The 12,677-nt window shown below is 55.1% G+C and overlaps 1 protein-coding gene across 2 annotated transcripts in view; it reads left to right on the top strand.

Moving 5' to 3' along the window:
* The window catches only part of Capzb (capping actin protein of muscle Z-line subunit beta), a 114,553-nt gene that overhangs the window by 76,564 nt on the left and 25,312 nt on the right, over positions 1 to 12,677 (top strand). For both annotated transcript variants that reach the window (XM_027951954.3, XM_071617416.1), the window contains exons 3-4: positions 299 to 420; positions 5,350 to 5,463. In XM_027951954.3, coding sequence (XP_027807755.1) covers positions 299 to 420; positions 5,350 to 5,463 — 236 coding nt within the window. The remainder of the gene's footprint in view (positions 1 to 298; positions 421 to 5,349; positions 5,464 to 12,677) is intronic.

Raw genomic sequence — 12,677 nt, 5'->3', positions numbered from 1 at the left:
GCACTTCCTAGACCACCATGTGACCCGGTAATTAAAGCTGCACAGGGCCTGTAGGAGGAGCTCTGTGTTGGAAATCACGCTCCACTGTAATTCAAGAGCAGGTTTCTTTATAGAGGGACACAGTTGGTTTCAGGCACATGTGGAAAAGAAAAAAAAAACAGGCCTGTAATTTTGGCAGGGCACCAAGGGCCAGATGTTAAACGTACTGACCACAAGATGGCTACGGTTATTGCTCTCCCACCTGAATTCAAAGTATTATTTTAACCACTGTTGCTGTCTGTTCCTTTCTTTCTGCCAGGTCCCCAGCCTATGTGAAGATCTCCTGTCTTCTGTTGACCAGCCACTGAAAATTGCCAGAGACAAGGTGGTGGGAAAGGATTACCTATTGTGTGACTACAACAGAGATGGGGACTCTTATAGGTGAGCTCACACCCAGGAGTGCCACAGGGCCGCCATCGCCACCTGCTGCTGCAGCTCAGAACCCTGGACTCCACCGGGCTGGCTGGGGCCCAGCCACCCCTCTCTCTGTCTATCTTTCTGTCCTCTTATTTCCTCTCTTCCTTCTCCCTCCCCCCTCCCTGGCTCCGTCTGGCTCTTCATCCTCTCAACAAGCAGGTGTGTGCAGAGTGCCTCTGTGATCGCCTCACGACTCTCACAGTCTGATGGGAGAGGGGCGGTGTGCAGGTGATGGGTGCCCTGAACTTGGGGTCCGTGTTTAAGGGATCCAGCTCTGTCAGATACGCACCTCTCCCTCCTCTTCCCACCACCAAGCTCTGGGCTCTAAATAGCCAAGTTGACATTAGCACCTGTCCTGGGAGACACAGGCAGCCTCTGGTGACTGTGTGGGTTGACCCTGTAGCCTGTCCAGAGATTGGAGGTGGCACAGAGGAAGCCATGGTCAGCTCCAGGAGAATTTGACAGCTCCAGGAGGACTTGTTGAAGGAAGCGGTGAGCTCTAGCCTTCTTTTTGGTTTTTTCAGTGCTGGGGATTGAAACCAGGGCCTCAAAAGCACTCCATCACTGAGCCACATCCCCACCTTTTTTAGTTTTTATTTTGAGAAAGGGGCTAAGTTGCCCAGGCTGGCCTTGAATTTGTGATCCTCCTGCCTCAGCCTTCTGGTTGCCAGGATTGCAGGTGTGCTGCATGCACCACCATGCTTGGCTGATCTGGGTTTTTAAGGGGATGTGGAAGTTATTCCTAAGAGTAGGAATCCCTAACGCTGTCCCGTATCTCCATGCTTCGAGAACGGTGGAGGACACAGTGTGCTGCAGTTTTAGTAGAGACCACCTGGCCTCAGTCCTGGGACTTCAGCCTAGTGCTGTTGCTGGAGGGAGTGCCAGGGGTGTAAGTAGAAGCAGGAAGAACGACTTGCAGTCGGCCTGTGTGGCTCCAGGCCAGCACTGCTCCCCAGGGCACCGGGACTTTGACAAATCAGTTGTTGTCTCTGGGCTATTTTCTCATCTATAACACAGTAATAGTTTAGTACTCGTGCGTGCAGCAGAACGAGTGGTGGCATCTTTCTCTGAGCATGTCCTGTGCACCAAGCACTGCTCTGAGTCTCTCTCCTGTGGCGTCTGGATCCTAGTGAGGAAGCCAGACAGCACACGCACAAGTAATACAGACTCTGAAATTGCTGCCAAAGAAAGCAGAGGACAAGACGGCTGCAGAGGGAAGACTCACCTGTAAGGAAAGAATTCAGTCACACACAGGTCAGCCGAAGAGCTCTGCTGACATTAAGGCCCTGGGTGGGGCTGGCAGAGGACCCGGAGGCAGTGAGGGTGGGAGATGAGATCAGAGGTGTGGTGGGGCAGGCACACAAGACCTGGAAGGCAGGCTGAGGCTTCTCGGGGAAATCAAAAGAAATAGCACACAAACTGTGGATCAGCGTAGGGCTCATCATATATTTAAAAGGTTTAATTTATACGTATTTCCTTCTTATCTTCAGTGGAAGTGAGTCAGAGTGTCAGTTGGCCTATTTCAGGCTCCTGATGGGGAGCAGGATGCAACTGAGATGGGTGCCATAAGGTGGGCAGAGGGTGGAGAGGGTGAATGTGAAGGGTGGTGCCAGGCTTTGGGCCTGGGCAGTTGGAAAGTGGGGCCACTGTTGCTAGAAAGAAAGACAGCTCAAGCAAGAACAGGTCTGGGGACACTTCATGCTTGATGTGACCTTGGATCGAAGTGGAGATGCCAGATGGGCACACATACACGGTTGAGTTTCCCGAGAGGGGTTGGGGCTGGAGAGAAAACTGTAGACGTCCTGCATAGAGCTGGTGACGTAGCCCTTGGCAGGTAAGTTCACAGCACAGTGTTCAGGGGCAATCCTCGGGAGCCTCCAAGGAGATGGGAGGAACAACCCTTGGAGAGAGACGTCCAGCGGCCGTGGTGGGTGGTCTGAAAGGCCGGGGAGCGTGTGCTCCCTGGCATCTCCTGAGCCCTGGCATCGGGCTCAGAGACTTCCTGGGAGAAGTGGTCCTTGAGCTGAGTCGTTTGATGGTTATGTTTCTTTCCACCTCAGAGTCCTGCGTAAGGTAGCGTGGGAACCTGTAAAGCATGGGGTGGTGTCCGCTCCCAGCTAGGCTCCAACCCAGCAGCCCCTCCAGGGTGCCCCCCGTGAGGCACCAGTGGGCTCTAGGGAGCTGAGCCTTCATAGAGGCTGTCTTTCCTCTCTCCCCTTCTCAGTTTGAAACTTCAAGGTCTTCTGATTTTCTCCACACATTTCCATCCTGTGTTTGATCGTTCGCTTAAATAAGATCCTTATGGTGTGGCTGCTGCCAGCAGCGCTGTTTGAAACCTGTTAGCTGAAACAAAAAGCCTTCTCGGGGGGAAATGAAAGGCCTGACTTTTGAAATCTAAGCGTTCCTGCCCATCTGTCTTTTCTCAAATGGCCTCCATTTAAGCTCTTAAATGTGTTCTGAGTGCCCCTTCCACTAAGAATATTCTGGGTAATGTTATGATTTTTCCCCCAGCTACAATTACCCTGGCTCCAGGACTGACGGCTTGAAATGCTGTCGTCTGTGAGCCGCAAGAACTGTGAGCTACAGACCTCTTGAAAATTGCAGGCCCCGGTCTGCAAGAGGATGGGCTCTCATGTCTCCTCACGTTGCCATAGTGGGCAGGTCTTCAGGCCCAGGGACGGTGACAGCCCTTTAACTGTGGGAACACCCAGTCATGAGGAGAGTCTCAGAGGAGCAGGCGGAAGTGGGAGTTCAGGCTCCCACTCAGGCTCTCGCCCGCTGTGCCTCCTAGGGGGACCAGGCCTCGTTTCAGGCGAACAGTGGTGGCACTGACAGCTTCACCTGCACCCTTGTCTCTGAGATCTGAAAAGAGGCTTTGAGAGAGGCCTCACAGTGTTCCCTGGCTGGTCCCATCCTGGGCTTCAGCCATGGGCATGCGCAGCCATGCCCAGTTTTGTTTTGTTTTTAGATGCGTGCGTGTCCCTGAGCAGAACAGATAGCCGCTGTCTCTGTTGGCTGGGGGACTGTCTGCAGGGCTCTGCTACAGGGATCTGGCAGCCTTCCCTGAAGCTAATGCAGTGGTGGGTGCTGAAGCAGACATCCCCTGCCCTCTTTCTCAGAGACTCCTGCGGTCCAGGCAGGGCAAGGGCCTCAGTGACAGTGACAGTCCACATCTGGGTGGAGGGAGTGGTCCCATCTGCTTTTCAGGGGAAGAAAGTGCAATTCTTCTATTAATGCTTTTTAACGAGCATGGGGTAGAGGCCAGGCGTGTTCTAGGTGCTGAGAAACCAGTGGAGAACAGAACAGGAGAGGCCTCCCCCTCGGAGCTGGAGCCCAAAAGTCAGCTATTAGATTTAAGCTCATTCAGATGGAGATGCAGCCCCCTGGTATCACCAGCCGCGTTTCCAGTACTTGGAAGCCTTGTGTGGCTCCTGGCTGTCTTGTCGGCCAAGGCCGATATAGAACATTCCCGTCCTCACAGTGGGCTCCATCTGGTGGCAGTTTTCCAAGGATGAACCAGCAAGTTCCAGGACAGGAGCCAGCATATCCACCCAAGCTCAGGAAGGGAGAGGCGCCGTCCCTGTCCAGGCCACCTGGGCCCCGGCTCGTATGTGCACATCCAGTGTGACCGTTAGCTCGTGCTGGTCGTAGGGCTGGTCCTGGGGCAACCACGGAGTTTCCCATTGTGCAGAGTCTCCACCAGCTCTGTGAGCAGGGCGGGATCGGCAGCCCTAAGGCTCCTGCTCTGGGTGGTCAGCAGCTGCTGCCTGGAGACCCTTCTCTTATGGTACAGCCTCTGAGAAGGCAGCGACTCTGCCTGAGGATGCTTAGTCTAGTTCTGTTTTCAGCAAGATTTGCTGACATAGCTTCCTGGCAGAGCCTCAGTTACCAGGAAGAAAGACTTGTACATAGAATTCCTTTTAACTGGGGCTCAGAGGTGATAACACCTTTCCTTCAGGCATCAGACCCTTCCCACGTCGGCAGGTGGACAGCGTGGTTCCTGGTGGCAGGAACATCATGGCATTCCTGCTCAGGAGCTGAGAGGCTTCTCCCCAGCTCCCTCCTGTCGTCTCCTCCTCCTCCTCCTCCTCCTCCTTCCTTCACCTTTCTAATTCCATTCCTCTCAACACCCAACCCTGTGAATGCCACCTGCAGGAACCTTTTCCTTAAGCCCTCCCAGGTCTCTGTCTGACTAAATGCTTTCCTGATGGGACAGAATACATTCTAAGAAGTGCTGTAAGTCTTTGGACTGGGAAAAGAGAGGCTGGCTCTCATTTCATCCAGTCTTCCTGTGTGAGTAGCCCCTGGGTGCTGGGAAACTGCCTCTGCCACCAGGCAGCACCTGCGCCCAGGTTTTCTAACGTCTGCAGCATTTCCCGGTTGAATCTGACTCTCTTGCCTGCTGCCACCTGACGGCTCTCTTCTTACTACTTACTCTCTTCTTACTACTTACTATGTAAGAAGGTCTTGGGAGCAGTTTATCTAGAGCCACCAGCAGGTCAGGGAGGAGGGTTTGTCCGTTGATGAACAAAAAGGAAACTTAGTGGGAAGGGAAAAGCTGACAGGTGAGCACTTCCTGTAGGCCAGGCTGCCACCCAGGTTTGACACTGAGAGTCCCTCGCAGCATCCCTGTGAAGCAGCCCTGGTACGTGAGGGATGAGGTTCAGACCAAGTAACATGCTGCTGTTACGCAGTTGCAGGGGGGCCTCCCACTCTGGGCCTTTGCTCTGCACACCTCTGGAGAGCCCTCTGGGATGCCAGGGCCTGGAGACATCTTTGCTGTAGGTAATGGCTTTGCCTCTGAAATTTCAGGCAGCTGGGACTTAGGCTTGTTGCTCAATGGCAACTTCTCCCTGGACTGATCAGTGACCGCCCCTCGTTTCTTCCCTCCAGGTCACCATGGAGTAACAAGTACGATCCTCCTTTGGAAGATGGGGCCATGCCATCTGCTCGGCTGAGAAAGCTAGAAGTGGAGGCCAACAATGCCTTTGACCAGTACCGAGACCTGTGAGTGCCCCTGCCCTTGCACCTCACTCTCAAGGTTAATACGTGGCCAGGTCAAGCCGTCTCCCCTGGGTCTGTTGCCTAAGTGAAGGTCAGGACCACCCATGGCAGGGTGCGGGCACCATATTTTTTTAATTGAGTCAGCTCTTGACCACTCACCACAGAATGCCACCTTCTGCAGACTTGTGTGTCACTCTGTGTCACAGTTCATAACCACAGCAAGCACCATTGAGATATACCTGTTGCGTGCAAGACACAGCCAGATGTTTTGCATACGTATGGTCTCAAGACCTCACAATGTCACAGCTGTGTTAGTCCCCATGTTTCAGATAAAGAAACTAAGAGGCAAAACTGTTTAGGTACTTGTCCAAGGCAAGTGGCAGAGGCAGGACTCATCCTTAGATGCAGTTCCAGAGACCTGCCTTTTACCAACCGCATGCTCAGGGAGCTGGGAGGCCTGCTGCCATCTTGACTACTGGGCAGTGGAGCTGCGGCACCCCACTCCAGACTGACAGCTGAACCCCACTCCAGACTGACAGCTGAATCTAGCCTTGGCCCCTGCCTTGAGAAAGTGTGGTTGCTGATCTGTTTAGATTCCCTTCTGCTGCTGTCTGATCTTTCCTACCGCCACCACACCACCAGAACGATGGGTCACTTAGTCAGGCTCCAGAGGAGACTGGCTGTCCTCTCCCATGGTAAATTCTATTCCAAAAATATCATGAGACCGTACAGCATGCAGCACTAGCTCAGTCCCCGTCCCTTCCTGGAGGATGGCGGTCGGCATGCTTCCTCCCGCAGGAGGCTGGACAGAGCCTTCCAGGCTTTGCAGGACACCAGGGTCATTCTTCGTGGGTTTTTTTTTTTTATAACCCATAATAAATTTAAAAATTACCTCCCTAGCTCTGAGGAGGGTGGGATTTGGCCCTGGGTCTATAGTTGACTGACTCTGGTCTCAAATGTAGGCAAGAAAATGAAAATAAGAGAAATGGTACATCGGAACAGCTGAACCTGTGTCGGGGGTTGGGGTGCTGAGGGCTGCACCCAGGGCACGCTACAACTGAGCTGCACCCGGTCTTTTTTCCTTTTAATTTTTTGGGGGTATTGGGGATTGAACCCAGGGGCACTTGACCCCTAAGCCACTTCCCCAGCCCTATTTTGTATTTTATTTATAGTCAGGGTCTCACTGAGTTGCTAAGCGCCTCAGTGTTGTTGAGACTGCTTTGAACTCACTATCCTCCTGCCTCAGCCTCCTGAGTTGCTCGGATTACAGATGTGGCCACAGTGCCAGGCTAAAAAAATGTCTTTCAGAAGCTAGTTTGGGATGGAAAGGGATACTTATCAAGATCTGACACACAGGCCAGGTGTAGTGGCCTACGCCTTTATTCCAGTCACCCTTTCACATTGGCAAATGGGCTCAGGCAAAGGAAAAATCCTTCTGAGGGAGGAGGCAGCTCATCCTATGCCGCCTCATGCCTGCTGGCCATGGTCACTCTGGGCAGCTACATGAGAGCCAGGCCTGGTGGGAGATGCCAGATCCTCAGGCAGACTCACTCTGCCAGAAAGAAGAGGCATGATTGAGAGTCACCGCCGCCGCCGGAGCAAGACAGACCCAGTGCTGTGTCACGAGGGCTAAGCAAGCGAAGCTGCTGTTCCCAGGCCAGCTCCAGACTGAAACTGGCCTGCGCCCCACCGCCTGGGACAGTCCCAGTGCTTTGGGATCCCTGGATCTCGTGGATTAACTAGAGTTAAGACCACGCATGGCTTGTGCTGGGCCCCTCGACCACCCATCAGATGATGGGGAGCAGCCAGACTCAGCCCTGCAGGACTCAGAGTCCTTCTTGAGGGGGAAGGGGCTGCATGTTTATGGACTACACTTCCCTTTCAACCAGAAGGCCACACTGGACTTGCTCACAGAGACTTCGCATGCACACGTGCCCCCCTCCTCCCCCAGACAAGCAACAGCAGCCCTGACCCTGCTGTCTGTGGAGATGGCTCCAACAGCATGTTGTGTGCACAGTGGAGTCGAGCTCCAGGCCTGTCTCCCTGTCCCTTATCATAAGCCCTTTAACCTTGTCTTTACTTGAGGTTCTCTGTGGAAGGAGGTGGCAGTGAGCCCGGGAGACATGGGGGGGAACCACGATGCGCACCAGGCAGCCTCAGCCCACGCCACCCCTCAGAGACAAGGGCTGCTTGCTGTCTCCCCGAGGGCCTCGCTTCAGGCCCCAGCTTTGATCTCTGTCAAGGCTTTGACTTTGCAGGGAATTGGAGCCAATAACCCGCATGTGGAATCGGTATGGTCAGTGACGCGGTTGGGGCTGGGGACAGCTGGCTCTCAGGCCCTCTGGCTTGTAATTCCTGTGGGGATTCCTATGGATCCTCCTCTCAGCCTGTGCACAGCATTTTCAGTTGTGGGCTGAGGCTGGCAGCTGGGAGTGTGGCTCTTCCCCCAAGTGGACAGGAGGCAAGTGGGAGCCCAGGAAGCTAAGCCGGGTGTCCAGCATGACTCCCTTAAAGCCTAGGAGTTCTGGGTCTCCGTGCACCTGGTGCCCCCAGCTCAGTCAGTCCCGGGCAGAAGGAGCACATGGTCCTTTCCCCGTGAGGGCATCTGTCAAGCAGCTGTTGATGGCACTCCTCAGACAGTCCTGTTTTTAGAGTAAGAGGGTCAGGTTGTTCGAAGCTGGGAGACGATGGGTATATTTTGTAGAGGGTGAGGCTTGGACAACAGAATCGCCTACTCTGAGTCGTCTTGAATTTCGTTACTTCCACCCTGGTCCCAGCCTCTGCTGTTCTCACCCTGTCCCCCAAGCCCCAGGATGGCTGCCACATCACAGTTTGCTTGTGAGGTCCAAGCATGGTGTAGCCCCTTGGTTGTGGAACCTCATGCTGTGACCTGAGTGAGGGAGAAGGACCTAGAAATGGAGCTTCCAATGCAAGCCACGTGCTCACAGCTGCCAGAGAAACCAGAAGTGAGCCACGGGCCTGCTACGAGCCCCAGGGTCAGCACGTGGACACTTCCAGTTCCAGGGAAAGCAGGGAGCCCGGTTGCTCCAGCTTGCTCACTGGGTCTCGCCTGGCCTCTGTTGGCCAGGTTCTGCCTGGGATCAGATATTCTAACCCAAGGGGCTGACACCGCTCCCTTCTAAAGATGACAGCTGCCATCCTTGCCAGCCATCGTGCCCCATGCCCTGCAATCCTCGGCCCTTGGCTTGGAGCAGATAATACTTTGAAACATGTGGATGTAATTTATTGGCCTTCTGAGTTAATTTTAGTGGGTGTGTGTGCAATTGATTGAAATCAAGACTTAATGAAGGCCAGAGTCTGGGGGTGGAGGAGCAGGGCGGGGAGGCGTTTGGTGTTCTTCCTTGTTTGGGGTTTGAGATAAACTTCAAAAGCTTTAATTAGCTTTTCTAATCTACCCTCCTTGTCTGGAAGAAGTTTATAGAGTAAAACAAAGCTGGTATCCCTGGGGCAGTCCCAGAACCGGGATCTCTCAGGAGCATCCAGGTGCTTGGTAAATGGGCCTTCTCAGGCTTCCACCTCTCTGGTTTAATGACATTTGAGCTACCCTGGCCCAGGAGGGGTGGGACACCCATATTAGTATGTGAAGTTTGTCGTCTTGGTCTCGCTGGGTCCCTGAAACTGTATGTTCCCAGCCCCCGGGTACCTAGGGGTGACATGAGCGCTGTTTCAGGACTGTGCAGAATTGCAAATAGTGGGTGTTCGGGGAAGGGGTCTGAGGAGACCTGCGGAAGCGTGAGAGGCAGTAGCTGAGGCGCAGAGGGCCTCCCCTGCAGGAGCTCCAGACCCTCACCGTGATCTGAGACCTGCCAGGACAGGCAGGACCTTGGCTTTAAAAGAGATTTGGACTTTAGGCTGTTCTGCTGAGTGGCTTTGGTCACCCTCTCTGAGCTGCTGCTTGCCTTTTCTGTGAGGCTGGAAGGCTGTCGTGAGGTATCTGCCACTGCAATCCCTCACAGTCAGGTGGCACCCTCGGGCTGCCAGGGTGGCAGCATCGTGATTCCGCAGCAGCTATCTGTAGAGATGTCCCCCTCTCTCCGCTTACAGTGGTGGGTGTGGGGCTGTTTGGGCAGCAGACTTGGTGAGGTGGGCCACTCGTGTCGCTGGCCGTGCTGGAAGGCCGTGTTGGCCACCAGTCACAAGACCTCGAGTAAAGCTGTCCAGAGACTGGAGTTCTGATTCCTGCTGGGTCCACCCTGGGGCACGGTGAGGACGCCTGCAGACCGCCATGTGTGGATGAGGGGAGCCATCTTTCCTTAGACTCTCGCAGGGACGGGGCCCCACGCTGCAGGTGCAGCCTCGATGGCATCGACCTGGCCCTGCCCTCCCAAGGCTTCTCAGCAGAGCTGAAGAGGCGCACGGAGGAAAAGAGCCAGTGAACAACGCTGTGCCGTCCGGCGAGGCGAGCAGGGGGCTGCGGTAGGAGGAGCAGTCAGGGCATGGGGGAGGCGGCTGAGGGCAACTCTCGGGGCCGTGCAGGTGGCCCCCACAGGTGAGAGCGGGCTCAGCAGGCCTGGGACGCTCCTTCCAGAGGCCTGCGGGCAAGGCCTGCCTGCTTGATGAAAGTGGCTCGCAGATGGGGGTCAGTCTGAACTCGTCTGCCTTCCAGGCGTCTCAGGGTTTAATGCATGCGTAAATTAATACGCAGAGTCCTGGGCACCCGCCCTCCACGCAGCCTCCGCTGCATAGCCGTAGTGTCACACGCACTGGGTGGCTCCTGAGGAGTGTGCAAGCTGGTGCCTGGGTTCTCTGGCTCCTGCCTGGGTGTGCTGTCCCTCAGCGGATTTGGCTTTGTGTCCTTCATTCCAGTTTCTTGGCCCTGAGGACAGCACCGTGCTGGTCCTGTGCTTCCTCAAACCTCAAGCGCTCTTGAGGCCACACAGCCACAGACCTGGCGGGGGTGGCCAGGGCAGTGCTCTGGGCAGTAGAGAGCCCACGGGGATGGTTCTAGGTGGTTGTGGTCTAACAAGTAAGGCCACAGCGGGGCTTGGGTAGTGGGAGACATACAGACCTGGGTGTCATTCTGAGGCCTCAGGTTTGGTGCTAATGTCCAGAGCCGAGAAGCCAGGGCAGGAAAGACTGGTTGATGAAGAGCTGAGGTTTGAGGCCTGAGGCTTTCCACCTCCAGGGACCTTCCATCTTGGGAGGCAGAGCCCCACCTGGGTGGGGGAAGCCAGGAGCAGTCACACCAGCCAAAGGAGAATATGCGGGAACGTTCTAGAGCTGGAGAGTCCACTGGGCATGGCACATCTGCCCTCCTCGGCCCCTCACATTGGCATGTGTCCTTTCCTAGCCCAGAGATGGGACCTTCTTGTGGATCTAAAGATCTCCAGAGCGATCTCATGACAGGCACCACATGCTGTCCCCTTGTGCCCCAGGGACAGCAGGTGGAGCCCGTCGGGTCATCTCTGGCTTTCAGCTTGTGGGCTGTCTGATTGGTGGTGGTTTGTCACGTGCTGTTGATCTCCAGCCATGCAGAGGCCTCAGCACTCCCTGCCTGCTGTGGGCCTCCGCTTGCCTCAGCTGTGGGCCTGCACAAAAGTCCTGGAAGCAGCGGGACCCCAGAGTCGCTGCACTTAATGTCAACTGAGCACGGAGACCATCCAGAGAAGCTCCCGGCCTGGAGAAGTGGAGGGAGCCTGCCTCCCACTCTCCAGTGAGCTTCAGCTTAGAAAGTGAGCAGCTGCTGCAGTTCCCAGAGCTAGAGGGAATCTAGGCAGGAGAAGCCGCGTGTTGCCCTCTCTGGGGACTAGTGACAGCACCCACTGTAGCCTCCGCAGCTGGCGTCCTGAGGCTGCCTTGGCTGCACTGTCTGCTTTTCATCTGCTAAAAGAAAGTTAAATGGAAAACAGGAGTGAGGAAAACAAGTTCTCTTGTAAACATGGTCCCCCACATCAGCAGGACGCGGATTTCTCCAGGATTCCTGGGTTCCTGTGATCATATGGCACACAGTCGCGTTTGGGTTTCTGCAGTTTTATGTGCTGTGACAAAAATTCTTCCCGGAAGCAGGGACCAATGCCCTCCTGTGATCAGGTCCTAGTCCTGCCAGAGCCTCTGCAGTCCCCTAGCTAGGCTGCCTCCCAGACGCCTGTGATGAAAGGCCACTAGGTGGAAGTATCAAGGTCTTGCAGAGGCTTTTTGAGGTGGAGGCTCTCCTGTCCAGAATTTCCAGTGGGGGTCAGTGGTGTGCTTGGCTTCCTGGCTACCCAGCAGACTCCTCTTCCTCCTCCTCAAGGCCATGGGCGTGCATCGGCTGTGTATGCACATTTAACTTGCAGGCCGAAGCTGTCCTGTTGCTATGGTGTGCCCTCCACTGCTGGCATGTCTCACAAGGCAGCTCAAGTGTGGGGCTGGTCCATAGGCCTTGGTCCATAGCCACACCAGACGCCCTGTCCCAGCCGCCTGTTCCTCAGCTCTCTGACTTGGGCAGGTTCCCTTCTATCTCTGGCCTACAGTTGTCTTAACTCTGAAATAAAGTGTACATGGCTCCTGGTCCAACATAGGTCCTCAAAAGTGGCAGCTTTGGATGATAGTGGTGGTTTGAAGCCCCAGAAGTCTTCCCTGTGGACTTGCTGATGGATGGCTAAACGGGGCCAGAGCCTTTCCACGTGTTGTCCACGGACAGGGCGCTCGTGGTGGTGCTGGTGCTGGGTGTGGGTGCTCAGGCAAAGCACAGAACCAGAGACCAGAGCAGAGTGACGGCCCGTCCAGCCCTGCCATTGTTTCCAAAGAGGCCTTCATTTTTTTTTTTCCTTTAAGTAAAAAAAGCCTCGTAAAGAGCAACAGCCGTGGTCCAGATGTGCGATTCTAAGTGCAACTGGCATTAAAGTCGCACATGCCTAAGCCGGTCGGTATGTTTGCTCAAGGGATTGTTGCACCTGTGTGCGCTGGAGGAGTTCTGCACAATACCTGTCCCGTGTACATGGGCAGCCTCGGGGGCACGTTTCCTGGTGAAAACAGCTGGCCTCAACACACACACAGGGTGATCAGGTTTTACCCTCAGGTGTGGACAGGGCAGCCCGAGGCCCCGTGTTGCTCTGGCTCTGTTTGTGTGGAGCCACGCCTGGCCTCCCGCTGTGGAGATGGGGACCCTGCTCACCGCACGCAGCACCTTGGGTTTCTGATGGACACTTCCTGGCAGTTCAGAACACGTCAAGGCTGTCGGTGTCCCCCACCCGGCCCGGAAGGAATGAGCCTGA

Source organism: Marmota flaviventris, chromosome 10 (assembly GCF_047511675.1).
Source record: "Marmota flaviventris isolate mMarFla1 chromosome 10, mMarFla1.hap1, whole genome shotgun sequence".
NCBI lineage: Eukaryota > Metazoa > Chordata > Mammalia > Rodentia > Sciuridae > Marmota > Marmota flaviventris.
Note: the sequence above shows the minus strand (reverse complement) of the source record. Positions and strands in the feature narration are given on the sequence as shown.